Source organism: Xenopus laevis, chromosome 6L, assembly GCF_017654675.1.
Source record: "Xenopus laevis strain J_2021 chromosome 6L, Xenopus_laevis_v10.1, whole genome shotgun sequence".
NCBI classification, from domain to species: domain Eukaryota; kingdom Metazoa; phylum Chordata; class Amphibia; order Anura; family Pipidae; genus Xenopus; species Xenopus laevis.
Window position 1 is genome coordinate 142,134,346 of NC_054381.1, and position 27,978 is coordinate 142,162,323.

The 27,978-nt window shown below is 39.2% G+C and overlaps 1 protein-coding gene and 1 long non-coding RNA gene across 3 annotated transcripts; one reads left to right on the forward strand and one right to left on the reverse strand.

The window, feature by feature from the left end:
- Positions 1-122: 122 nt before the first annotated feature.
- LOC108719369 lies at positions 123-992 on the reverse strand. The gene is made up of 2 exons (XR_001936215.2): positions 860-992; positions 123-625 (listed from the first exon to the last, which is right to left on the reverse strand). It is a non-coding gene; the product is annotated as an uncharacterized LOC108719369 (long non-coding RNA).
- atp6v1c1.L (ATPase, H+ transporting, lysosomal 42kDa, V1 subunit C1 L homeolog) lies at positions 918-27,933 on the forward strand. 2 transcript variants are annotated; one of them, NM_001094792.1, is given in 15 exon segments: positions 966-1,060; positions 5,549-5,601; positions 7,679-7,742; positions 8,799-8,976; positions 10,763-10,830; positions 14,525-14,610; positions 15,762-15,856; positions 19,352-19,443; positions 20,797-20,895; positions 22,955-23,023; positions 23,872-23,964; positions 24,050-24,143; positions 25,871-25,968; positions 27,060-27,186; positions 27,267-27,933. In NM_001094792.1, coding segments are annotated over 12 exon segments (1,149 nt in total). In that variant the 5' UTR covers positions 966-1,060; positions 5,549-5,601; positions 7,679-7,742; positions 8,799-8,844; the 3' UTR covers positions 27,363-27,933.
- Positions 27,934-27,978: the final 45 nt, after the last annotated feature.

The following is a 27,978-nucleotide window of genomic DNA, read 5'->3' on the forward strand; positions in this document are numbered from 1 at the left end:
CTGCTGCAGTCTGGCGATTAAATGCCTATATGGCAAGTCCATGAATGATCCCCAGTCCGATTTCACCTAGTAGTTTCATAAAATAAATTGGCTGTTGCTGATATTTAAAGGAGGAATACCAGTCATTTATGAATTTTAATGTAGTAAAATACTGTAAATGCTGGTTGTTTTTACATGGGACTGGGAAAAAACAGTTCAACTATTTATCAGCATCAGTTCTGGAAAGCAAAAGATGAACCAAGAATCACCGTGAATTTAGTTTATACTATACATTTAATTCAGCCACAAGGCAATTTTTGCTAATATTAGTTAAAGCCCCATCAATTAGGGAAAACCAAGCAAAGATCCAATTACACAGCCTAAGTTTGAAGAGGCTGCTTGTATTTACAGCTTCATTGTCTAAACTGCAACCACGCTCTAGCCATCTTCATCCAGCTGCCAGAAATCACAAACAGTTGTAACTATGTACGTAAGTTGCAGTTGTGCTGTCGTACTCCCACTTTCAAAGACTGTGGCACACTGTTCAGAAAGGGCTCCGGGAACAACCGAAGAGCGGTACCGGAAATAGCCGAAGAGCGCACCCGGGAACAGCCGAAGAGCGCCGCCGGAAAGAATCGAAGAGGGCCTTCGGGAAGAACCGAAGAGCGGTATGGTTAGAGAACTATCCAGGACTGCGGGCTGCGCTGCAAAAAGCGGGAGGGTTAATGGGCAGTTTGCAATTTAGTCAGGGCGAAAGTCGACCTTTACATCCCTGGAACCCAAAAAATATACACTGTCTAACACTAGATCACGTGCAGACTTGAGATTGCAGAGCCTTCCGCCGCTGTAGAGGTCGCTGTGGTTCCCGTGCTTTCCTTACCCGCGAGGCATTCCGATCCGTGTTCTCTACTATTTCCCAGCTTCTGCCTTTTTTTTGTGGAAGGTGTGACGTGAGGGTAATGTCAGCTGACAGGATCACGTGATGGGGTCTGTGTAATAGAGGATGGCGGAGGTCTGCTGAACCCACTGGTCGTCTACGAACATCAAGCGGCTCATCAAGGACCGAGCGGGGGCACAGGAGGTACAACATGTCATTGTTTGTGTGTTTCGGCCCTAATACCCCCCCCCCTCCTCCAACCTTGTCATTTGGTTTGGTCTTGTATTTCATATTCTCTGTATTAATCCCCAACCCTAATAATAACTGCTGTAACCCCAATACACTAACCCTGTAACCTTCCATGGGCAATCATTTCATTTCATTGGGTCTAATATCAAACAGGACTTAATCACCACCTTGATCCTAGTTACTCTTACCTTCCATGGGGAATCATTTTATTTGCCTGGTTATTATATTACGCATTCCCTGTAGGGATCAACACCCACCCCAACAACCCTAAACCTATTAAACTTATCTCCCACTTGGAATCATTTTATTTGCCTGGTTATTATATTACACATTCCCTATAGGGATTAATGCCCACCCTAACAACCCTAAACCTATTAAAATTACTTCCCGCTTGGAATCATTTTATTTGCCTGGTTATTATATTACACATTCCCTATAGGGATTAATGTCCACCCTAACAACCCTAAACCTAGTAAACTTTTCTCCCACTTGAATCATTTTATTTGCCTGCTAAATATATTAGACATTCCCTATAGGAGTCAATGCCTATCCAGCCTAATCTCCTCCAACATAAAAACTGAACACATAAAGGGGCAGTTTTATTATGTGGTGAAAAAAAGGGCGACAAAATTCGCCAGGCATTCGCCGTGTAAAAAATGGGGTAAGTATTTTGAGCAACTTCAGCCAGAACAAAGGTCTGAAGCGATGTAAAATAACAGCTGCAAATCTGGAGTTCACACAGTGTAAAATAAAACACACCTTGATAAATTCAGCATTTATTATACACTTCTTTTTATACTGTTTTTTTCCAGTAAATTCCCCTTAGGGGAATCATTTTATTTGGCTGGGTATTATATCGTCCGATCCCTATTGGTAGTAACGCCTACTCTAACCATAGAGACCCATAACCTACACTTAAATTACACAATCCTTGTGGTGTGTATTGCCCTCATGCAGGAGATTTTCAGATTAAATGATAGACAATGCACAGAAATCGACTGTTTTCCGTTTGTTATAGCCGAGAGTTAATTGTTTGTTGTCCACTTTTGTGCTGTAGAACCTACTTTGACCAGAATATTAACTTTTGTGCTGTTTGTGTAGAATCATAAATGTTGAATCCTTATAAACTTCTATTTGTTTTTTTAAAAATCTCTTTGAAAATTGTAATAGCTACAATAAATTCTATTGGCAGGCAAGGCAATTGCTGCCCTTGGCATTTCAAGCATGCTGAACTTTTTTAAATGTTACTTATGTTGTACCGCACTCCAGCTGTGTTCCATGGCTATTACTGGTCACATATAGGGTGCTCAATGGGTGGCCTTGTAATCTGCTTTTAAAGGGGTTGTTTAACTTTAAAGGGATACTGTCATGGGAAAACATGTTTTTGGGAAAACATGTTTTTTTCAAAACGCATCAGTTAATAGTGCTGCTTCAGTTTCCCAGCTGCCCCCAGTCATGTGACTTGTGCCAGCACTTTATGATGGAACTACTTTCTGGCAGGTTGTTATCTCTCCTACTTAATGTAACTGAAGGAGTCTCAGTGGGACTTGGCTTTTACTATTGAGAGCTGTTCTTAGATCTACCAGGCAGCTGTTAGGGAGCTGTTATCTGGTTACCTTCCCATTGTTCTTCTGTTAGGCTGCTGGGGGGGGGAGGGGGTGATATCACTCCAACTTGCAGTACAGCAGTAAAGAGTGACTGAAATGTATAGCTGCTAAAATAACAAAAAGACAAGTTGAAAACTGTCTCAGAATATCAATATCATATTAAAAATCAATTTAAAGGTGAACTACCCATTAAACGGTCTACTCCATGGTTCCCAAACAGTTGTTTACCGTTGGGAGGGGCTTCTGGTTGCACACACCCCATAATTGCTAGGAGGGCTGCAGACTAGATGCTCCTGCGTTCTTGCTTTTCACTTCCAGCAAAACTCTGAATAAAATATCATGTTTCAGTAGAGGAAGCTGCATACAAATGTCAATGCATTGTGCAAGATAATGGAGCGTGTGCTGTGAGACTTTTATTATGGCTGTGATTATTACAAAGTCATTCATTAAAAGAGGGCTTAATAAATATCTATCTATCTATCTATCTATCTATCTATCTATCTATCTATCTATCTATCTATCTATCTATCTATCTAGTGGGCATAAAGTGGAAGGAATTGTCCTTCCTACTATTCCCAAATGCATGGAAGAGCAATCAGACCACATTGACACCACTGTGTTATACTGACATATCCACACTAGCACTGGTCTCCACTTAAATGTGAAGAACTCATTCTATAAAGCATTAGCCACTTTAACTCTGTTTATTCTTACATAGAGCCCTGCACTCACGTTTTGTGCATAGTGTCACCTCACAATTAATAGGGATTGGGAGCCTTCGGCCATAGCATGTTGTTTTGCATTTCTTGCAAGCATTTAGGATGCTACTTCTATTCAAATACCACTTGAAGTGCTTTAAAAGTACTTGCTGTGTGCCTGCCTTTTAATCAGAGATTTCACCACCACCGGGAGGAAGCTGAGTGATTCCCAACTCCTGATCTGTAAAGGGGAAGTAGATATTTGGTTTCAGGAACTGAACGTCCTTTGTCATATGGTGAATGCGTTCAGAACTTCCTGTGACCAGTGTTAGTCTCCAGTATATTTTATATATATATATATCACCCGATCTCATATGCAATATCAATATATTATCATAAACAGTTACATTACCCCATCTGCAATGTTTCAAAATACATCCACTCCTTTATCAAGCCAGGGATAAAATGATCTAATAAGCATTAATGAATTCACTTTAACATGTGTCAAACAGAAAATGTATCCACACACAGGAACTGACATCACTGTCACTATGGACCAATTCCTTAGCAACCATCATTCTTTATAACTAATCCACTCAGATTCAGGGATTTTCTAAGAATAAATAGAGAAATGGGAAAATTTGAATTGGTTTCTTTGTTTCGGTCACATATTCAGACCTTTATTTAAGTCTCTATTGATCAGTCTGAATATGTGACTGAAACATTGATTTTTAGGGATGCACTGAATCCAGGATTCAGTTTGGGATTCGGCCTTTTTCACCAGGATATGCAAATTAGGGCCGGGAGGGAAATCACGTGATTTTTTGTCACAAAACATTTATTCATTTATTTAGTCTGTTGCTAAATAAATGAAGTCTATTTTTTAAGACCTGTGAATTGCTGATCTTTTTTGCAAGTGTTTTTGATTGTGCACCCATGCAAATGTATACGCTTTTATCGTGATTTATATCGCTTTATCGTGAGCGCCGACTCCCCATGGATTTGTATATATTTATATACACATACATATAAATATAGTTATGGGATCTGTTATCCAGAAAGCTCAGAATTACGGAAAGGCCATCTCCTATAGACTTCGTTTTATTCAAATAATCCAAATTTTTACAAAATAATTTCATTTTCAGTGTAATAATAAAACAGTAGCTTGTACTTGATCCCAACTAAGATATAATTAATCCTTATTGGAAGCAAAACCAGCCTATTGGGTTTATTTAATGTTTATATGATTTTCTAGTAGACAAGATATGGAGATCCAAATTACAGATATATCCATTATCTGGAAAACCCAATTATAGGCGTGTGTCCTTTATGTAATACTTCATTTACTTTTCTTATATATTTACTTAGATATTTTAACTCGATTTTTTTGGGGGTCAATCTGTTACCCTTACTTTAGTGACCTTACCAGTATTTTACCAGCCTTGTCTGTGAAACTGGTGTTTGATGCCAGTGTTATTTATAGGGGTTAAAATAGGAAGGCCTATATTTCCCCAATTCTCCCTAACCTGGTCAACTGCAGTAAAAGCCCAGTCACTCCCTGTCTATTATTTACACCTGGATGTACTACTGAAACTCATAGCATTTAAGGGTGGGATGGGACGTGACCAAGATGCACCCAAAATATAACATCTCTCATGGTGGAGGTATATTCCCTGTCTGTATTTCTTTCTACGTACCCATAATTTGTCAGTAGCCCTTAAGAATAATATAATAAACTTTACCACTGAAGGGCTACTTGGTTGAAATAGATGAATATTTCTAATAGCGATGCACCAAATCCACTATTTGGGACCCGGCCTAATCCCTGAATCCTTCGTGAAAGGTTTGGCTGAATACAGAACCGAATCTGCATATGCAAATAAGGGGCGAAAAGGAAAAAGTTGCAAAAAATATTTTTACTTCCGAAAAGTCGCGTGATTTCCCTCCCCGGATTTGGTTCGGCCAGGCACAAAATCCGAATCCTGCTAAAAAAGGCTGAATCTTGGAATCAGTGTATTTCTAATTTGTGCTAAAGGGGAAGTTAAAGTTTTGTATGCCATAGAATGCCTTGCTCAGTTTGTCTTACAAACCTGAAATTGGAAATGCTAACTAGGTATGGATGTTGACTCTCTTTTCAGGCCCTCTCCTATTCATCTTCCTGTCCACTGCTCAAACCGCTGCTGCTGCTACGGTAAGTGCACCCTAGCAACCAGATTCCAACCTACAAAGCTGCAGAACAGAAGACCAAATCAGGTTCAATCACAACGATTTATAGTGAATGACATTGAAATAACCTTATCTGGATGCATGCCTTGTCTTTGTAATTAGCTAATGCAGTGTTCTGGGGTGGAAAGTTTGATGCCTACTTATTTTCAGATCTGACCACTTATCAGCTGACTGGTTTTGTAGCTCACATAGCACAGACCTCCTCTGAAGGGCAAGTTTTATTACAGAGCAGCATGCATGGTATAGATGACTCTAGAAACATTCTGTGGATTTTAGGCCTAAAGAATCTGAATACGGGCAAATCTTTACTTTTTTTTTTTTTTTTTAAAGATTCACCTTTAAGTTAACTTTTAGTATGTTGTAGAATGGCTAATTCTAAGCATTCTTTGCCTTCTTTTTCTGACTCTTTCCAGCTTTCAAACGGGGGGGTCACTGACCCCATCTAAAAACAAATGCTCTGTAAGGCTACACATGTATGATTGTTGCTACTTTTTATTACTCTTCTTTGTATTCAGACCCTCTACTATTCCTATTCCAGTCTCTTATTCAAAGCAATGCATGGTTGCTATGGTAAATTGGACCCTCGCAACCAGATAGCTGAAATTGCAAACTGGAGAGCTGTTGAATAAAAAGCTAAAAAAAAACACAAATAAAAAAAAAAAAATTGCAAATTGTCTGAGAATATCACTCTCTACATCATACTAATGTTAATTAAAAGGGGAACAAACCCTTTAATATCATTGGTGCAGGTAGAATCAGTAGCAATGTGGATGCTTTTAATGGAAATAATCTATAGAGGTTTGCACGATTTAAATCCAAACTAAAATACTAACTTTTGAAGGCACATTTATCAAAGGTTGAATTTTGAATTCATGTGAGTTTTTTAAAACTCCCATAAATAAGAAATTTGACCAATTTGAAAAAAAACCCAAAAAACTGTTGAATTAAATCAATCCGAAAACTCGAAAACCAGCCCATAAATTAATGTTTGCACGATTTTCTAGTAGACTTAAGGCAGATCCAAATATGGAAAGATCCCTTATCCGGAAAACCCGGAGGTCCCATACCTTTACTAAACGTTAATTCACTATTTTGGAACAGTTTTCTGTATTGATTGGGAGCCTTATCCTGAAACATGGATCGTGACCACTGATTATTGGTCATAATAGCTGTATTGTTTATTACCCCATGAACAATCTTTGATTGTAAGAAGCTTCACCTTCTGGCAGAATTTTAGGCTGAACACTAGGAACCCTGATGCAGAATCAGAAAAGAATACTGTTCCTTCCTGCATGTCTACACTCCCTTCAGCAAACTATGGGCTGCTAGTGATTAGCATCATTTTTCAGCAAGTTTAATAGCGAAAATTACCCCCACAGACTTCAATTCAATTTTTTTCAGTGAAATTTCGGTGAAAAGGGTCAGATTTGCCCGTTACTGCATTAGTGATTTCTCTTGTTTATATTACTGAAGGGGTTAAAAAAATATTGCTATATTTTGGCCGACCTATTCGATCAAAAACGGACCTATTCGTCCAAAAGAAGTTTCGACGTTTTTTTAAATCGAAATTCTACCCTTGATAAATATGTATATGTTAGTATGTTCTAGATTGGCCAATTCTAAGCAACTTTACAATTGGTCTTGAGTAGTTTTTTTAAATTATTTTCCTTCTTCTGACTCTTTCCAGCTTTCAAATGGGGGTTTACTTACTGACTCCATCTAAAAAAAAAAAAAAAAAAAGATCTGTAAGGCATGTTCATGATTATTCCAGTCGCCTACTCTCCTCGCCAGGGTAATTTGGACCCTACCAACCAGATTGCTGAAATTGAAAACTGGAGAGCCGCTGAATAAAAAGCTAAATAAAGCACAAATAATAAAAAATGAAAACCAACGGCAAATTGTCTAAGAATATCACTCTCTGCATCAACAGTTAATTTAAAGGTTAACAACCCCTTTAATAAAGACAGTACATCTCTTGTCAAAACATTGACAAAGGTGCTACAGATATTAAACAATGGCATCTCTGTTCTTCTGTTGCCTAGGCTTGCCTGCAATAGTGACAGTACCATTGTTTTCAAACCGAAAAAGTTTTTACTGAAACTACAGGTATGGGATTCAGATTTTTAAAAATGATTTCCCTTTTCTCTGTAATAATAAAACAGTACCTTGTTCTTGATCCCAACTAATTAATCTTTATTGGAAGCAGAACCAGCCTATTGGGTTTATTTAAGGTTTACATGATTTTCTAGTAGACTTAAGCTATGAAGATCCCAATTACAAAAAGATCAGTTATCTGGAAACTAGGGATGCACCGAATCCACTATTTTGGTTTCAGCCGAATCCTTCGTGAAAGATTCGACCGAATACCGAAACGAATCCTAATATGCAAATTAGGGGTGGTAAGGGGAAACATTTCTACTTCCTTGTTTTCTAACAAAAGTCACACGATTTCCCTCCCCACCCCTAATTTGTATATGCAAATTAGGATTCAGATTTGGTTCGCCCGGCCAGAAGGATTTGGCCGAATCCTGCAGAAAAAGGCCGAATCCCAAACCAAATCTTGGATTCGGTGCATCCCTAAAAAACACAACAAAACTTATTTTGATAAATAACCCCCTATTTGTTTTTAGCACTGCTGACCAAAAGCTGAAGGAATATTGAATATAATAATGTGTCAGGCTAATCTTGCCTCGTCACTAGGGATGAGCGAATTGTTTCAACGAGTTTCGCGGCGGCAGTGACGCCCATAGACTCCAATGGGAGAAAAAAAAGGTTGCGCGTCAAAAAGTCGGGTCAAAAAAATGTTCTCATCCATAGACTTTAATGCATCTCAGTATTTTCAGCCGGCGGAAAATTTTAGGCGAAACGGGTCAAATTTGCCCATCCCTGCTTGTCACTGTGCACACAATGCAGATATATTTATAGAAAAATATGAGTAACTGCATAAACGTTAGGCGCGTGAAATGATCTCTGTGCTGCATCTTTTTTTTTTTTCTTTCTTGTGCATAAACCTCGTGCAGCGATTCCTTTTTTTTCTCCAGTTGTGCCAGGCGTAATCGTTATGTAACCAATGAAGATTTCATATAAATAACTGATCTGTGATATCAATACTGACTGGAATATGTTTTATTTATTTTTTTTGTGTGTGTTTGTTCATTGCAGTTCTTTTCTTGCAAAAAAAAAAAAAAAGCACTGAAGATCTGCAGCCATGACTGAGTTTTGGTTAATCTCTGCTCCTGGAGAAAAAACCTGCCAACAGACCTGGGAAAAGCTGATGGCTGCCACCACCAAGAATAACAATCTGTCTACAAATGCCAAGTTTAACATACCAGATCTGAAGGTAAGGGGCTTGTATTTGGTCAGGCTGCCATATACAAAACCAAGAAGTGAAAAGAGCCATTAGGTAAATATTATGAGGCAGATTTATCAAGGGTCGAAGTGTATTCGAGGGAATTTTCGAAGTAAAAAAATGCGAAGTAATTTTTTGGATACTTCGACCATCGAATAGGATACTACGACTTCAAATTCGATTCAAAGTGAAATCGTTTGAATATTCGACCATTCGATAATGGAAGTACTGTCTCTTTAAAAAAACTTTGACTTCAATACTTCGCCAAATTAAACCTGCCGAAGTGCTATGTTAGCCTATGGGGACGTTCTAGAGCAGTTTTCTAAGTTTTTTTGAAGTCGAAGAAAAATCGTTCGATTGATGGATTTACTTTGACCGCAGAACGGTCAAATTCTGTGAAAAAGACTTCGACTTCGATATTCGAAGTCGAAGTAAAGCCATTCGATGGTCGAATTTCGAAGTATTTATCACTTTGAAATTCGACCCTTGAGAAATCTGCCCCTATGAGTAGGGATGCACAGAATCCAGGATTCAGTTCGGGATTCGGCCTTTTCCAGCAGGATTCACGAATCCTTGTGCCTGGCCGAACTGAATCTGAATCATAATTTAGGGGCAGGAAGGGAAATCACGTAACTTTTTGTCACAAAACAAGGAAGTAAAAAATGTTTTTCCACTTTTTACCTTCCTGTCATTAATTTGCAAATGCATATTAGGATTCAGTTCAGTATTCGGTCTAATCTTTCTTGAAGGATTCGGCTGAATCCCAAATAGTGGATTCTGTGCATCCCTAATTATGAGACTATTTGGATCTTGGTATTTCTCTATATAGATATATAATACACAAAAGCCATGAATATCCTGTAAATTATATCCTTATAAACGAGTTCTGATGTCATCAGTTATAAACGGTGAGTTCTGACATCATCAGTTATAAATGGTGAGTTCTGATGTCATTTCTGTCACATGACTCACTGAAACTTGTGTATTATAATAAATAAAGTACCCCCAGTTGCAAAACATGAGGATATTAGAAGTTACCTCGGAGTTCCATGACCTGTATAAAAACGGTCATAAAAATGGTCATGAAACTCCTCGGTTTATTCACTATATATTGTAGATGCGCTCAGCTCAACAGCTACATTTGCCCAATCAGCATTGAAACCGCTATCACCTTTAAGGTGGCCATAGACTTTACAATTACGATCTTTCTAGATTGTTTTTTCAACACACACGTGTAGAGCTAAATAATCAGATATACAAGTAGAAACAATAGAATTCTACCTGTATTTGACAATTCAGCACTAACAATGGCCGATGTTCTGGTGCCTTCAAAGGTGGCTGATCAAAATTTGCCAGCCAGCCTGATTGATGAGCCGACCAATATCCAAGTCATCTCGTCTCCCACCATACACGCACAGAATATCTTACGAAAATTAGTTTAGTACGAAATCTGTGCGTCTATGGCCACCTCTAGTGCTGCCAGCCACAGACTTGTATGCCGACTGCTTGTCACCAGTGTGGCCTTCAGGTATATGTCAGGGAGCACAAGCAGTGACAGGCATTATCCTATGGCGACATATTCCAGCAGTTCAACCGCTACCCTTACCAGAAGTCCCAAGAGATATATTTCTTTGAATTCCTGTTCAAACTATATTGTCACTGGCAGTGCAGTATCTGTGAACTGGCCCTTTGTCTTCTACAGTAGGGCCAACTTGCTCGACAACTTTAGAAAACCCCTTTGACCTATAATAATCTTTATTCTCTTTACTTCCCTCAGGTGGGCACTCTGGATGTGCTGGTCGGCCTCTCTGATGAACTGGCTAAACTGGACGCGTTTGTTGAAGGGTGAATATTTTGAGGAGGGTTTTCTTTAAAGGAGAATTCAACCATTTACCAAAAAAAACCCCCATCCCACGTAAACCCCCCTCCCTCCTCCCCCCCAGCCTAAAGGAGGCCATAGACGTAGAGCTGTGCTCGTTTGGCGATGTCACCAGAACCACATAAATGCACAGATGCGGCCGCAAACCAACAGGATTTTCATATCTGAACGACTTTCGGCCAGATATCCCTCAGGGAAGCCTGTGGGATGGCCGCACACACGGGCCAATAAGCTGCCAACTCGGTCTGTCTGCAGCTTTTACCGGTCCGTGTTAACTTCAGTATGATGAAGCTTGTATTAAATTTTCATTTTCGCGATAGTTGCCCTTTAAAAGTTATAAGCTTTATAATTTCGATGGGCTGAAACGTGACAAAGAGAAGCTTTACAGAAGGCAGAAGTGGCACCTATGATCTAGGTAGTAGGGTGCAGAGTGGAAATTTGTTCTTTTCAAACAAGTTGCTGACGTTTTCCAGCAGGGGATTTTTTAAGGGTGTGGCAGACATTGCATGAGAGAGACGCTGGGATGAATGGCAACACAGAAAACTGGTTCCTTACAGAAAAGGAATGCGAATAGGAGTTAGGTTTTTTTTCCTTTTGCCAAATACTGCTTTATATAAACTCTAATCTCTTAAAGGGCACCTATCACAGCAAAAATCAAACACATATTAACAATCTGACCAGTACAACATAAACACGTTTAATCAAACTACATATATAATTTTTTGAAAAAAAAAAAAAAATTAAAAAATCCCTTACTTTGTCAAATGGGTTCTTTCACTGAGGGAGGCCATACTGAGACTATAACAGAGACTATAATATGCAAATTTCAGGAGCATGCTCAGATTTTAACACTGCTTTGAGTATTCTACCCAGAATGCCTTGTTTTAGTAAACTCCTCCACTAGAAGTATCAGGAGATTTCCCTATCTTGCCCCCTGCTGGTGATGTTATTATGCAAATGAAGGGCACACACTAACTTCCAGCAGGTGGCAGCACTACTGAACAGCAGCTAACACACAGAGGTTTGGCTGATTTGAAAATAGCTTAAAAGGGTTGATAAGCAACAAGGAGTTTCAACTGAGCATGTGCGAGATTTCAGAGCTGCAGTTGGCTGGGAAGATATAGGTAGGAGGAGCCAGTGAAATCCAAGATGTCTGCCTCAGCTAGAACTGCAGGGGAGATAGGGGAGATCTTGCAGAAGAAATAGTGAGCTGATCATTTACATTATACAAACAATTCTAACTGTTTTAAAAATCGGATTTCTTGAACTTTCACATAGTGTATTTACTTAGGAAATGATTTTAGTTATGATTGGTGCCCTATAACAGCAAAGCAGTACAACCATGGGGACAAAAAATAAGATTTGGTGGATGTTTTTGGATTTCATCTGAACTCTTTTTTTCGTTTCTCCTTTTGTGTATTTATATTCGTACAGATTAGAGATGCACCAAAAGCATCATTTTTGGATTTGTCCGAATACAGGTATGTGACCTGTTATCCAGAATGCTCAGGACCTGGGGTTTTCCGGATAACTGATATTTCTGTAATTTGGATCTTCATACCTTAAGTCTACTAGAAAGTCATGTAAACATTAAATAAACTCAATCATTTGCGTCCAATAAGGATTAATTATATCTTATTTGGGATCAAGTACAGGTATGGTATTATCTGGAAACCCGTTTTCCAGAAAGCTCCAAATTACAGAAACGCCATCTACCATAGACTTCATTTTTAAATAATACAAATTTTTAAAAAATGGTTTCCTTTTTCTCTGTAATAATGAAACAGTAGCTTGTACTTAATCCCAACTAAGATATAATTAATCCTTATTGGAAGCAAAACCAGCCTATTGGGTTTAATTATTGTTTAAATGATTTTCTAGTAGACTTAACGTATGATGATCCAAATTATGGAAAGATCCGTTATCTGGAAAACCCCAGGTCCTGAGCATTCTGGATAACAGCTTCCATACCTGTTTATTATTACAGAGAAAAAGGAAATTATTTTTAAAAATTTGGATAAAATAGTGTCTATAGGAAATGGCCTTTCTGTAATTCAGAGCTTTCTGGATAAGGCATCCCATACTTGTATTGAGGCAAGTCTGACCCCTAAGTTGCATATTCATATGCATCATCTGTGCGAAAAAAAAAAAAAAAAAGTCGTTCAGTTGTCGATTATGAAGCCAAACTAGTTCAGCGAGCTGCAAAAATTGCTGTGATTTGGCCGAATCTGGTACTTGGTGCATCTTTAGTGCAGCAGACTGTAAATGAATGGATCTTTTATTTATCTAAATATCTGGAGGCGGTTGGGTCAGGGATCTCAGCTGAAACAAGGAGTGGTGGAAACGCTAAGGACAAGTGTATGTTTAATTTGCCTCTGAAACCTTCACTCCTTCCAGAACGGAACAGGTTGTTACACACAGAAGTAGTCTGAGGCACATGTAAAATCCTTTCTAAGAGTCTCTTCTGTCTATATTTTGTGGTAAGGGCTTCAATTCTCGATGATTACATACTACCATTATGTCTCATTCTTGCCCTCTTTTATGATCTTCCTGATAGTACAGGTATGAGATCTATTATCTGGAAACCAGAAAGCCCTGAATTACAGAAAGGTAATCACCCCAGAGCCCAAGCATTCTGGATAATGCATCCCATACTTGTACAGGTATGGGACCTGTTATCCAGAATGCTTGGCCCTGGGTTTTTCGGATAACGGAACTTTCCATAATTTGGATCTTCATACCTTAAGTCTACTAGAAAATCATGTAAACATTAAATTAACACAATAGGCTGGTTTTGCTTCCAATAAGGATTAATTATATCTTAGTTGGGATCAAGTACAAGCTACTGTTTTATTGTTACAGAGAAAAAGGAAATAGTTTATAAACATTTTTTCTATTCTTTGGATAAAATGGAGTCTATGGGAGACGGCCTTTCCGTAGTTCTGGATTTCTGGATAATGGCTTTCCAGATAAGGGATCCCATACCTGTACTATCCATTTCTTAGACGGGTCTCATTGGGGGTTCATTTATCAACACAGGGCAAATTTGCCCATGGGCAGTTACCCGTAGCAACCAATCACGAATGAGCTTTTTAAAGCCAGCTGCAAGCAGAACAATGAATGCAGCAATTTTTATCGGTTGCTATGGGTTACTGTCCACGGGCAAATTTTCCCAGTGTTGATAAATGACCCCCATTGTCTTCACATTAGTCGCTTGCCTGTCATTACCATTTTACAACTTGGCAACCATTGGACTATGTACTGCCAATGAGGATATTTGGAGCCAGTGGGGGTCATTTATCAACACTGGGCAAATTTGCCCATGGGCAGTAACCCATGGCAACCAATCAAACTGCTGCATTCATTGTTCTACTTGCAGCTGGCTTTAAAAAGCTATTCACTGATTGGTTTCTATGGGTAAATGCCCATGGGCAACTTTGCCCAATGTTGATAAATGAGCCCCAGTTTGCCATTAGTTAGAGTCGGGTAGTGCTAAGTTATTATTGTGAGAGTCTTGATTATTATATCAGGCAGCACTGTGACTTCTTCTCACTGTCTTCCAACAATACAAGAGGAAAAACAGAAATGTGACTATTGGCCTTTTGTGTTTATGCAAGAACGTCTTGAATAATTCATGTCTGATGAAATTGTTCTTTGTAGGGCAGTGAAGAAGGTAGCTCAGTATATGGCTGACGTTCTGGAGGACAGCCGAGATAAAGTTCAAGAAAACCTTTTGGCCAATGGAGGTGAGCATTGCCGAATAACTTGTTTTTAAATCTGGAAAGTGATAAATCATTGAACGTAAAACTTACTGGTGCATATATAATTATACAGAGCTGGAGTATGAGTCTGATATATCTACGCTGGCGTTAAACCTGGAGTCATACCTGACTGCTCCGCGCTTCCAAATTAGATACCAACTGATTATTTATTTAACTTTCTTTTGTTTGATAAGTACAAGAAACATCTTATCTTAAGGCCAGAGACACGCGCTCAGATTCGGGGAGATTAGTTGCCTAGCTCCAAATCTCCTCTTCTGCGGGGGCGACTAATCTCCCCGAACTGCCTCCCGCCGGCTAGAATGTAAACTGCCGTCGGAATGGCAATCAGTGCGCTTCGTTTTCCAAAGTCGCCCAAAGTTGCTTCACGAGGAAACTTCGGGTGGCTTTGGAAAACGAAGTGCTCAGAGTGCCATCCCGCCGGCGATTTACATTCTAGCCAACGGGAGGCAATTTGGGGAGATTAGAAGAGGCGATTTATTCCCGGGCGACTAAATCTCCCCGAATCTTTGCGTGTGCCCTTAACCTAAATGGAAACTGCACACTATGACATTTATCAAGGGTCGAATTTCGAATTCATGCGAGTTTTTTTTAAACTCCCATAAATTCGAAATTTGACTAGTCGAAATTTATAAATAAAATCGAATTTTTAAACTCGGACGAATTTAAATGACCCGAAAACGAATTCAATTCAAAATTCTATCAAGCTCTATTTGAGTCAGGAAGGCTGCAAACATCTCCAAATTGATCCCTGGACTTCTCCCATTGACTTCAACAGCAATTCGGCAGGGTTTTAGGTGGCGAATAGTCTAATTTGAATATCTCGAAAATTTCATTTTAATGTTTTAAAAAACTCGAATTGAGTTTGGATAACTCCCTACTCGAAATTTGACATTTTTGACCATAAAAAAAAATTTGAAAATTCTAATTCGACCCTTGATAAATCTGCCCCTATATGTAGGGCTAAGCAGATAGGCATGTTGCAGGGCCTATGAATTTATTTCTAAACCATTGACTTTTTTTATACATTTTACATTTTGCATGTTTTTAAATTAATTCCATTTCTGCCCAAGTAGCAATACATGGACATTTTCTCATACCACTGCATTCTCTTTCAGTGGATTTGGTGACGTACATAACCAGGTTCCAGTGGGATATGGCAAAGTACCCAATTAAACAGTCGCTGAAGAATATTTCGGAAATAATTGCAAAAGTAAGAGTCATGTGGAATGGACATTAGACTGTACTATTTTTGCTTCTGTTTCTTTATAAATCCCATAAAAATGGGATTTATAAAGAAACACTCTAAGCGGACTGTGGCGATCTCTTTGATAAATATAAACCAGAGTTTATTGAAATGCAGTAAATTCGCTATATTTATGTATCCGCACGTATCCAGCAATTGCATGGTTCCAAGAGAAATAGGAACAATTATTTGCATGTAAATATCTGGCTGCAGGCCAGTTTACAGTATACAGCATTCAAAACAATCCCTGCCCTAGTGCAGCTTAAATTCTCAGGTCTCTATCGAGTACACCCTATGATAAATTTATGGCGACCCACTTAAAGAGATTCTGCCATGATTTTAATGGTTTGTTTTATTTCTAAATTACACTGTTTACATTGCAAATTATTCACTGTACTATTTAAAAAAAATCTACTATTAAAAAGGAGCCAGCACTTCAGGATGGAACTTCTTTAAGACTGCTATTGTTTCTCCCCTTCCAATTGTATTATACCACAATTGTATTTAGCATTGCTAAAACCCCACCTAGTGGTAGACATGAGAATAGCAGCCAAACAGGAAAAAAACAGGGTATTTTCCTGCTTTAGTGCTATTCTCATGTCTACCATTAGGTGGTGGCTAGGGAGCAATTTTAGCAATGCAAACAAATCCTTCAGCAGAGGTGTCAGAGAGCTGCTATCTGGTTTGCTGCCCATTGTTCTGTTGATAGGCTGCTGCTGGGGAGGGAAGGAGGGATGATATCACCCCAACTTTCAGTACAGCAGTAAAGAGTGACTGAATTTGATCAGAGCACAAGTCACATGACCTGAGGGCTCCTGGGAAACTGCCAATATGTCTAGCCTCCATGCCAAATTTCAAAATGAAATATAAAAAAAAATATGTTTGCTCTTTTAAAAAACGGATTTCAGTGCAGAATTCTGCTGGAGTGCACCCTCATTCCTACCCCGTTAAATTAATGGTGGCCCTATGTCCCTGTTTTTTGTTTTTTATTCATTCTTGGTTTGGACAATTCCTCTCACTTAAAAGCCACAAATGCTAGCGGCAGGGGAGGCTTTAGCCCTTTTATTTGAAACCAACGCCTGTGAGACACTCATTATATCTGCTGCACTTTTCACTAGGTAACACCTCTGCACTAATTCACATACACTGCACCAATTACACTTCTCATTTAGCTCTTCGTTTTTCATTTTCTGTTCACATCTATACCCTCACCTGTATTTATGCTTATACTCACACACATACACACACAAGAGTGCGCACACACACACATATATATATATATATCTCAAGCAAACTGGAGCACTCACATAAAAAATAGGCAACTGCCTGGGTGCTGGTTATATAATAATACAGATAGCAACCAAAAAAACGCACTCACAGGGCTTGATTCGTGCAAACAGGTTCACTTCCTGAAGAAGGCTCGAGTGTTAGAGCCGAAACGTCGGAATAAAAACCACTTTGTTTGCACGAATCAAGCCCTGTGAGTGCGGTTTTTTGGTTGCTATATATATATATATATATATATATATATATATATATATATATATATCTATATATCTATATATCTATATATCTATATAAAAGTTGAGATCACCACTATTTTTTAAAACCATTAGGCGGGGGTGCAATGAGGGTGTGACCACAAAATACATATAGTCAAATACAAGATTCCTCTGCACTCAACCCATTATCAATATATTTAAGACAGCGACATTTTGTGCATACTGCTACTAAAAAATACCTTACCCTTTAAACAACACAGGGATTGTTTGTCCATATATTGCAATATATTTAAGCTGGCCAACAACTAGCAGCTAGTAAGTTGCAGGTAAAACTTAGTCCCTTTGTAAAATGTATAATGAAGCAATAGAATTCTTAATGAATCAGATGAAAATTAAGCGTAGGACTGGCCAGATATGGGATGACTTTGACGTAGTTGACCAGCTTAAATATATTGCAATATATGGACAAACAATCCCTGTGTTGTTTAAAGGGTAAGGCATTTTTCAGTAGCAGTATGCACAAAATGTCGCTGTCTTAAATATATTGATAATGGGTTGAGTGCAGAGGAATCTTGTAGTTGACTATATGTTTTTTGTGGTCACACCCTCATTGCACCCCCGCCTAATGGTTTTAAAAAATAGTGGTGAGCACAACTTTCCCTTGTTTGTTATAGTTATACAGGAGCAGTGACCAGCTCCATGTTGTAGCTCCCACCCTTCCCAGCTATAGTCAGGTGATCCCACTGGTGTCTAATAAAAGGGCAGCCAAGTTTGGGAGTTTTACTTTGAAAGCAGCAAGTAAGTTGCAGGTAAAACTTAGTCCCTTTGTAAAATGTATAATTAAGCAATTGAATTCTTAATGAATCAGATGAAAATTAAGCGTAGGCCTGGCCAGATATGGGATGACTTTGACGTAGTTGGCCAGCTTAAATATATTGCAATATATGGACAAACAATCCCTGTGTTGTTTAAAGGGTAAGGCATTTTTTAGTAGCAGTATGCACAAAATGTCGCTGTCTTAAATATATTGATAATGGGTTGAGTGCAGAGGACCTCTTGTAGTTGACTATATATATATATATATATATATATATATATATATATATATATATATATACATATACATATACATATACATATACATATACATATACATACACACACACACAACTTTACTTTGCCTTTATTATAGTCTCTTCATTATCAAATTTTTTTTAAAAAATGGGCGTTAGTTTGGGCAGTCTCCCTTTTAAAAGCCGCATATGCAGGTGGCGGGGGAGAATCTAGTACACAGATTAAAACCAAAGGAGATTTTTACTCTAAGTAATGCTGTTAAGCAGAGAGGTATATGACCTTTTATATTTTGATTACAGGTAAACAAATTAGGGACCACCGTATGGGGTTTACCTTGACGTGGTATGGTGGCTTATCAACTTTATGATCATGATTCTGTAACAAAAAACCCTGTTTTTCTTTTTTAAATACATGCCTTTGCATATTCATTGAATTATTTAGACAGGGGATGATTGTACTTAAATGTTTTTATATGGCCTTAGGAGTGCCCACAACCCCCCCTTTTATGTCCTCTCCTATTCATATTCCAGTCTTTTATTCAAATCAGTGCATGGTTACTAGGGTAATTTGGATCCCAGCAACCAGATTGCTGAAGTTGCAACTGGAGAGCTGCAGAATAAAAAGCTAAATAACTCAAAAACCACAAATAATAAAAAATGAAAGCTAATTGCAAAATTTCTCAGAATATAACTCTCTGCAACATACTGCAAGTTATTTAAAAGTGAACACCCCCTTCAACGTTTATTCTCTCTAAAGATATTCGCTTTTGTTCTGTTGAAATCTGCCTGTTGGCTCAGCAGTTCTGTGGCAGCTGCAGGGTTAAATGAGTGTGTGGATGACTTCTATTCTTTTCATTGGCTAACGCGTGAAATGTTCCTTTTGACAGGGTGTAACACAGATTGACAATGATCTGAAAGCCAGAGCCTCTGCCTACAATAATCTAAAAGGAAATCTACAGAATCTGGAGAGAAAAAATGCGTAAGTCTTCTTGGATCTGTTTAGCAAAAGACATTGATTGTCAAAAGTAAAATTTTCTTTAGGGTTAGTTCACACGAGGAGATTTGGGGAGATTTTGTCGCCTGGCGACTAATCGCCTCGTCTTCTGAGCGACAATCTTCCCCGAACTGCCTCAGCGAGTTTTCCCATAGGCTATAATGAAAAGTCGCCTGCGCTAAAGCACATGCGGCAATGCGTTTTCCATAGTCGCCCGAAGTAGCCTCCGTGACTCGCAACTATGGAAAACGCATCTATATGCACCAAATCCAGGATTTGGTCTGGCCAGGATTCAGCCTTTTTCAGCAGCATTCGGATTCAGCGGGTGGGGAAGGAAGTCAAACACAAGGAGGTAAAAAAAAAAATTCCCCTTCCCACCCCTAATTTGCATATGCAAATTCGGATTTGGTTCGCTATCCGGCCAAATTTTCCACAAAGGATTAGGGGGTTTGGCCGAATCCAAACAAGTGGATTTTTTTTTTTTTGTATTTAAATCTTCCTTTTATGCCTCTTTCCAGTGTTCAAATTTGGGTCCCAAAAACTATTGCTTTGTGAGGCTACAATTTTATTGTTCCTTATTATCACTTGTCTATTCAGTCCTTTGCCGATTCATATTCCAGTCTCTCCTTCAAACCACTGCCTGGTTGCTAGGGTAAACTAGACCCCAGCAACCAGATAGTTGCCGTTTGTTTGTGAAGGTTCTTGTTCATCCAGGTCATGGTATATCTGTAGTAATAAGTCAAATCAACTGGAGTTGCAGAGTTTTTTCTTTTTCCTTGTTTTGCTAGTCATCCGACTAGTCATCCGGTTTTCTCAATTCAAAATCGCCCGTACAAAAAGATTTGTGGCTACTGTATATATACCCTGGAATCTTACTCCAGTCAGCATAATCTATTTCGCATAACCAGCATGGGGTCAGAGACTTCATGGAGGTAAGGTGTTGATTCTGTTAGCAGGTAGATACCAAAATAAAAAAAGACCAATTGCAAATTGTCTTAGAGGTAAGTCAATTTCAAGGTGAACTACCCTTTAATGGTGTTTGTCATGTTTGCTTGGTGTAAGTTATACCTTTCCCACAAGCAATGTCCTGTTCTTCTACAATGGAATTTCTATTTATTGGAAAACATGAAAAATAAGAAAGTGACTCGTTGTATAACACACCACGTTCCAAAATGCCTTATTTTTTATAGTGTGTTAGGGCACCCAGTTCCACAGGATTCGGTGTCTTTGACACTGGCCGCTATTGTTGTTTTTGATGGACTAATGACTGTAATGTTTCAATCAGCTTGTAGAATACTCTTCTTTATAACTCACCTCCATTTCATTGTTTCCATGCAGAGGAAGTCTCATTACAAGAAGTCTGGCTGAAATTGTGAAGAAAGATGACTTTGTGCTGGATTCAGAATATCTGATTACACTGTTGGTAGTCGTTCCAAAGTAAGTAATAATATATAAGCTATTTCACTTTTCCATTGGCCCATATATGTATGTGTGTATGAAAAAAAATCTTTTTTAGTACAGTATGGGACCTGTTATGCAGAATGCTCAGGACCTGGGTCTTTCTGTAATTTGGATTTCTATACCTTAAGTCTACTAAAAAATCATGTAAACATTAAATAAACCCAATAGGCTGGTTTTGCTTCCAATAAGGATTAATTATATCTTAGTTGGGATCAAGTACAAGGTACTGTTTTATTATTACAGAGAAAAAGTAAATTATTTTTTAAAAATGTTAATTATTTCATTATAATACACAAAAGCCATGAATATCTTGTAAATTATATCCTTATAAACTGTGAGTTCTGATGTCATCAGTTATAAACGGTGAGTTCTGATGTCATTTCAGTCACATGACTCACTGAAACTTGTGTATTATAATAAATAAAGTACCCCCAGTTGTAAAATATGAGGATATTAGAAGTAACCTCGGAGTTCCATGACCTGTATAAAAACACTCGGCCTTCGGCCTCGTGTTTTTATATGGTCATGAAACTTCTCGGTAACTTATAATATCCTTATATTTTACAAGAGGGGGTACTTTATTCACTATATAATGGAGTGTATGGGAGATGGTCTTTCTGTAATTCAAAGCTTTCTGGTTTCCGGATAACAGATCCTATACCTGTACAGTGAATCAACGGTTACATGTTTTTTTGCTGCTGAAAGTGTTCCGGTATCTCTTTCTCTGGGGCAGGGGTCCCCAACATTTCTCACCTATGAGCTACATCCAAATCTAAAAAGATTTGGGGAGCAACACAAGCATGAAAAAAAGTTCACGGGGTGCCAAATAGGGCTGTGATTGGTCATGATACCAACCCATGAGCAACATGTTGCTCACCAACTCCTCGGATGTTGCTCCCAGTGGCCTCAAAGCAGGTGCTTATTTTAATTCCAGGCTTGGAGGCAAGTTTTAGTTGCATAAAAACCAGGTGTTCTGCCAAACAGAGACTCCTGTAGCCTGTCCAGTGAACATAGACATGACCAATATCCAATCACAGCCATTATTTGGCATCTCAGGAACTTTCTTATTGTTGAATGTGGCTCACATGTAAAAAAGGGTTGAGGACACCTGGGTTAATTGGTAGCCCCTATGTGGCTACAGGAGACTCTGACAGTACAACTGGTTTTTATGCAGCCAAATCTTGCCTCCAAGCCTGGAATTCACAGACAAGCATCTGCTTTGAGGCCACTGAGAGCAGCATCAGTCATACGGTCATAATAAGCCATTATTGGACACACTTTCAAATACACACATTTGCTTATATCTACTTTAACAGTAGGAGGGCTTTGAGGGGTGCACGGGGACAGGAGTTTGTGGTCAGCAATCCTGAGTTTTGGACTGTTATTTGGAGCAACTTGTGCATTCCAGTCAGACCTTTGTAATGCACTTAAGGGTGGTGGCAGCCTAGCGGGGAGATGGGGAGATTAGTTGCCCAGTTACAAATCTCTACTTTGGGCGACTAATCTCCCAGAAATGCGGGAAGAACACGAATCGCTGGCAGGATGGCAAACTAATCGCTTTGTTGGGGGGACTTTGGAAAACTGAAGCGATTTGTATGCCAGCAATTCGTATTCTTGGCAGCGGGAAGGCATTTCAGGGAGATTAGTCGCCCGAAGTAGAGAAGATTTGTCGCTGGGCGGCTAATTTCCCCGTCTGCCACCACCCTAAGACTCAAAATCCCATTAGTCCTCTACTGTAGTGTGTGTGGGAAGCATTGTCTGACAGCAAGTTACTGTTGTTTCCATTACTTGTGTAAACCATTCTTCAGACTGACTAGCTCAATGCACTTTAGCCATTTATGTGTGTGGCCAAATCATAAAAGTTATATTAATTATTCCATAGTTGTACTGTAGTAGAATATCAATACAATGGAAGAGCGGCATGGTTCTCTCTCTATAATTTCCAAGGTTTAAATTCAGAAACCTTTTATACCTCCGTAGTAATGGTAAAGTACGTACCTTCCACTTGTGCAATTATAAACTGATTTCCTTACAGAAATAACTACACTGACTGGATGAAGGAATATGAAACCCTCTCTGAAATGGTTGTTCCTCGATCTAGCAAGTAAGTAGGAACTTGTAATGCTAATTTATTTTGTATGCGGGATGAAACAATGCAGTTATGTGACGGGCATGGTGTAAAGCGTAGGGATGGGATAAGTATCTTGCTGGTCTTTGCTGGTTTCGGAGCTCCTATTGCCTGACAAGCCAGTGTATCTGTGCTTGTGGCAAAATACCAGTAAACGATAGGTTGCTTTTGAGAGTTTTGTCCCTCACCCAAGGAGCTTCTAATCACTGCAGGGCAAACTGCTTGGAATCAGCCCCCTGACACACTGCCCTAAATGGCCATTGTATCTTTTTTTTCCAATGGAAATTAATTTTAATCTGGAATCCCTTTAATGGTTTGCCCTCCTAGCTTTCTTAGGGTCGGGGCACACACTCAGATTCAGGGAGATTAGTCGCCCCGGCGACAAATCTCCTCTTCTTTGGGGAGACTAATCTCCTCGAACTGCCTCCCGCCAGCTACAATGTAAATCGCCAGCAGGATGGCACTGGGAGCGCTTCGTTTTCTGAAGTTTCCTCGTGAGGCAACTTCGGGCGACTTTGGAAATAAATCGCTCCAAGTGCCATACTGCTGCCGATTTACATTCTAGCCAGCAGGAGGCAGTTCGGGGAGATTAGTCGCCCTGAAGAAGAGGAGATTTGTCTGCGACTAATGTCCCCGAATCTGAGCGCGTGCCCTGACCCATAAAGTTTAAATCTGATGTTGTCTTTTTCTTACATGCTTTTTTCCACCTCATGCTGATAAGGCACCAGCAGAGGGCATTGTCTGATCAATATAAATAATGTAAATCAATATATAATATGATGTGTGTGTATTTCAGTCTGCTTATGTTTTCTTTTGTATAACAGTGTTCTTTCAGAAGACCAGGACAGTTACCTCTGTAATGTCACCCTGTTCAGAAAAGCTGTAGATGACTTCAGGCACAAAGCAAGAGAAAATAAGTAGGAGCTCTGTTTATTTGGAATATAGACAGCACTCATGGTATCGGGTTTTGGGTTAATTCTACCTTTTAACATCACACTACAGGTTTGTTGTCCGTGACTTCCAGTATAACGAAGAGGAAATGAAAGCGGATAAAGAAGAAATGAACAGACTCTCCACAGATAAGAAGAAACAGTTTGTAAGAAGACTTTTTCACTGTAAAACAACTCAGTATCTGTACTACTAGGCTGCATTAGGTTGATAACCAGAAGTGTAATATACATTGTTTTGTGCAGACATTGTTTTGGTACAGTGTTGCAAGAAAGCAGCTAGCGGTTCCCATTTAGCCAGGCTACTCCTGGGGATAGGTTTTTTGGCAAAATGTTCTGTATGCTTAGAACACCAAGTGCTGCATAACTTCTGCCATGTATTACATATTCTTCACAAGAGCACATCAGATAGAGCCACACGGGTCCCAAAACACCAATGAGCTTGCCTATTATTATTATTATTATTATTATTAACATGTATTTATAGAGTGCCAATATATTCGCAACGATGTAAAGTAATTGTTTTTATACGCACACATCACATGAAATACATACATGAGTTACATACATCACAACCAATACGGTACAAAAGATGAAGAAGGCCTTGTGCAAAAGAGCTTACAATCTAAAGGGAATGGAATAAGACACAAGGTGTGGGCAAGATCAGAATTAAGTTAGTGAGAGATGTGGTACTGTATGTAGTATTGGATTTTGTAGTTAAGCAGAGTGAGGGTAGGCTTCTCTAAAGAAGTGCATTTCAAGAGATCTTTTGAAAGCAGAAAGGTTGGGAGAGAGTTCCAGAGGAGGGGTGCAGCCCTTGCAAAGTCTTGAATGCGAGCATGTGAGGAAGTAATGAGAGAAGAGTTGAGTAGCAGGTCAGTAGAGGAGAACAGTAAGCGGTTGGTTGAGTATATAGAGATGAGATCAGAGATGTAGGGAGATCAGAGATGTAGGGATGGGCAGAGTTAAGAAGTGCTTTGAATTTCAGGGTCATTCATTTGAATTTTATTCTGAAAGGTAACGGAAGCCAGTGAAGGGATTGGCAGAGTGGCGAGGCAGAGGAGGAGCGGTTGCTGTGGTGTATAAACCTGGCGGCAGTGTTCATTATGGACTGGAGAGATGACAGTCTCTGGTGGGGAATTGTGGAATTGTTAACTATGATAGATACTTCTGGGATGTTACGGGTGTTATTTGAAGGAAAGAGAACTATTTCTGTTTTAGAGAGGTTTAATTTAAGGTAGCGTTGTGACATCCAAGTAGAGATAGCGGACAGGCAGGAGGAGACCCGAGTTAGGAGTTCTGGGTTGAGATCAGGAGAGGAGAGATGGATCTGAGTGTTTTCAGCATAGAGATGGTAGTGGAAACTATATGAGTTGATTAGTTTGCAGAGGGAGGAAGTATAGAGATAGAATAATAGAGGGCCCAGGATGGAGCCTTGAGGACAGAAGGAGGTAGTGGAGAAGATGCTACTCCATTGTAGGAGACACTGAAGGAACGATTAGTGAGGTAAGGACAGAACCAGGACAGGGTTGTGTCACGAAGGCCAAGTGAATGGAGGGACTGGAGGAGGAGAGGGTGATCTACAGTGTCACATGCAGGAAGAGATCAAGCAGTATTAGTAGTGAGAAATGATTGTTGGCTTTATCTGTTAAAAGGTCAGAAGTTTGTCGGGTTAGGGCAGTTTCAGTGGTTATAATTCACCTTGCCTATAACTCACCTTGCATGACCATACGGACTAACACTTAATTCAGCAAATCTGTATCCGAATGCATTTTTATTGCACCAGGCCTAAACTGTTCTGTACACTGGTTCTATATTGTAAAGATATATATTACTTTATTTATATAATCCAACACATTGTTTCTATTCCCACCAGGGACCTCTGGTACGATGGCTTAAAGTGAATTTCAGTGAAGCTTTTATTGCCTGGATTCATGTGAAAGCTCTGAGAGTCTTTGTGGAGTCTGTGTTACGGTAAGGGGAACTTCCAGTAACCAAATGAGCCTTCCCAAATATTTTTGATATGATAGATGTTTTTTTTTTTTTTCAGGTATGCACCGAAGCCACTATTTCGGATTCAGCCAAACCCCCGAATGCTTTGCTAAAGATTCTGGCGAATACCAAATCCAAATTTGCATATGCAAATTAGGGGTGGGAAGGGGGAAAAAAGTTTTCCTTCCTTGTTTTGTGACTAAAAGTCATGCGATGTCCCTCCCCTTCCCTAATTGCATATGCAAATTAGAATTTGGTTCGGCCGGGCAGAATGATTTGGCCGAATCCAAATCCTGCTGAAAGTCCACATCTCAAACCAAATCCTGGATTCGGTGTATCCCTATTTTTTTTTTTTTTTTTTTTTCCTTGTGTCTGGGGTCAGTGACTCTGACAGCCAATAGTTTTTAGTTGCAGGCTTTAAAATCAGTATAACCAAACAAAATCAAATAAATAAAGGGGATGTACACCTTTCATTATGAGTAGCCCATGTGGCTAAAAACGTTCAAATTGATTTTTTTTTTTTAATAAAGAGTTTGCAAGTTATCCTTCCCTAGGGCTTTGCTTTAGCACTTCTAAAGTATCTGTAATCCCCCCTTAGTAGGGAGGGGGGTCACTGACCCCCTACCTTTGACAGCAGTCCCTTCCAAAAGGGTGGTAATTGGTCAGCCAACTGCATATACATTTAAATGATTGTATCAAATATATGCAAATGAATCAAAATGGAAGAAACATGCCTAGTAAGCTTCATCTTCATTTGCAATGAGTAGTTGGACCAGGGGAATGTGAAACAGCTGGACCAGGGGAATGTGAAAACTTCAGGAGCGGGGAAGCGCAGTTTTATTAAAAGTATCTTGCAAATTTATTTTAAAAAAAAAATAACAAAAAGAAACATATTCGTGACATGGGCTGATAATGTCTGGCTGTTTGCCCAGAGTTGAAGGTAGGTTTTACATATAATGTATAAAAGCTGCCTAGATTAGGTCTATCTAAAAGATAAACAAACCGTTATATATAAAATAATATAATGGTGCCTTTAAGCTGGCAATAAATGTAACATATGCGTTTGGTTTCAGGTATGGCTTGCCAGTTAACTTTCAAGCCATGTTGCTCCAACCCAACAAGAAGACCATGAAGAAACTGAGAGAAGTTCTGAATGATTTGTACAAGCATCTGGACAGCAGCGCTGCCTCTATTATAGATGTGAGTACAGCATTGTGCTAATGTTAATCTCGCTGATCTGCCCAGCTGTGTATTAAATATGTCTGTCTTTATGTTTCCAGGCCCCTATGGATATCCCTGGGCTAAACCTCAGCCAGCAAGAATACTACCCATATGTGTACTACAAGATTGATTGCAACTTACTGGAATTTAAGTAAAACAAAACCCATATTATCCTGTTGTCAGAACTGAAATGAGTTTCAAGTACAGAGAGACCGTTCACCAGCTAACCCTGTGCTTGCGTCTCATTCCTCTTAGCCAAGTGATATCCAACGTAGTTCCTTCCCCGAAAACCTTTTCTTTTAAAGAATGTTCTATAGATATTGTTGCTTTTAATCAATGGGGTATTGAAATGTCCACTGAAACAGAAGAGTCTATTTATAAAGAGATTTATTTAACTCCTGCAGCGCGAGAGCAGTCGGTGTGGCATGTCGGAAATTCCCAACCCCAAAGGTTCCCCGTGATCCCATTCCTCATTCGTACGTAAGGTGTTTAATATTCATTTTGGAACATCTCTGCCCATATAGATCTTGTTTACAAGGGGTCGATGGTGTAATCGTTTTATACCATTCCATTCACTGTATTTAGTCCATAAAGCTGTTCTGATGTGGCGTCGTGATGTAACGTGTCATGTAAATCTATTTAATGTACGTGCTTTCTGAATGTTTGATGATGATCTCGGACCACTGTCTGTACTCACAGGAGGAATAAAACGTACCTGTGCAACAATTTTGGATGGCTTTTGACTTGGTATGAGATATTAGACAAGTGCAG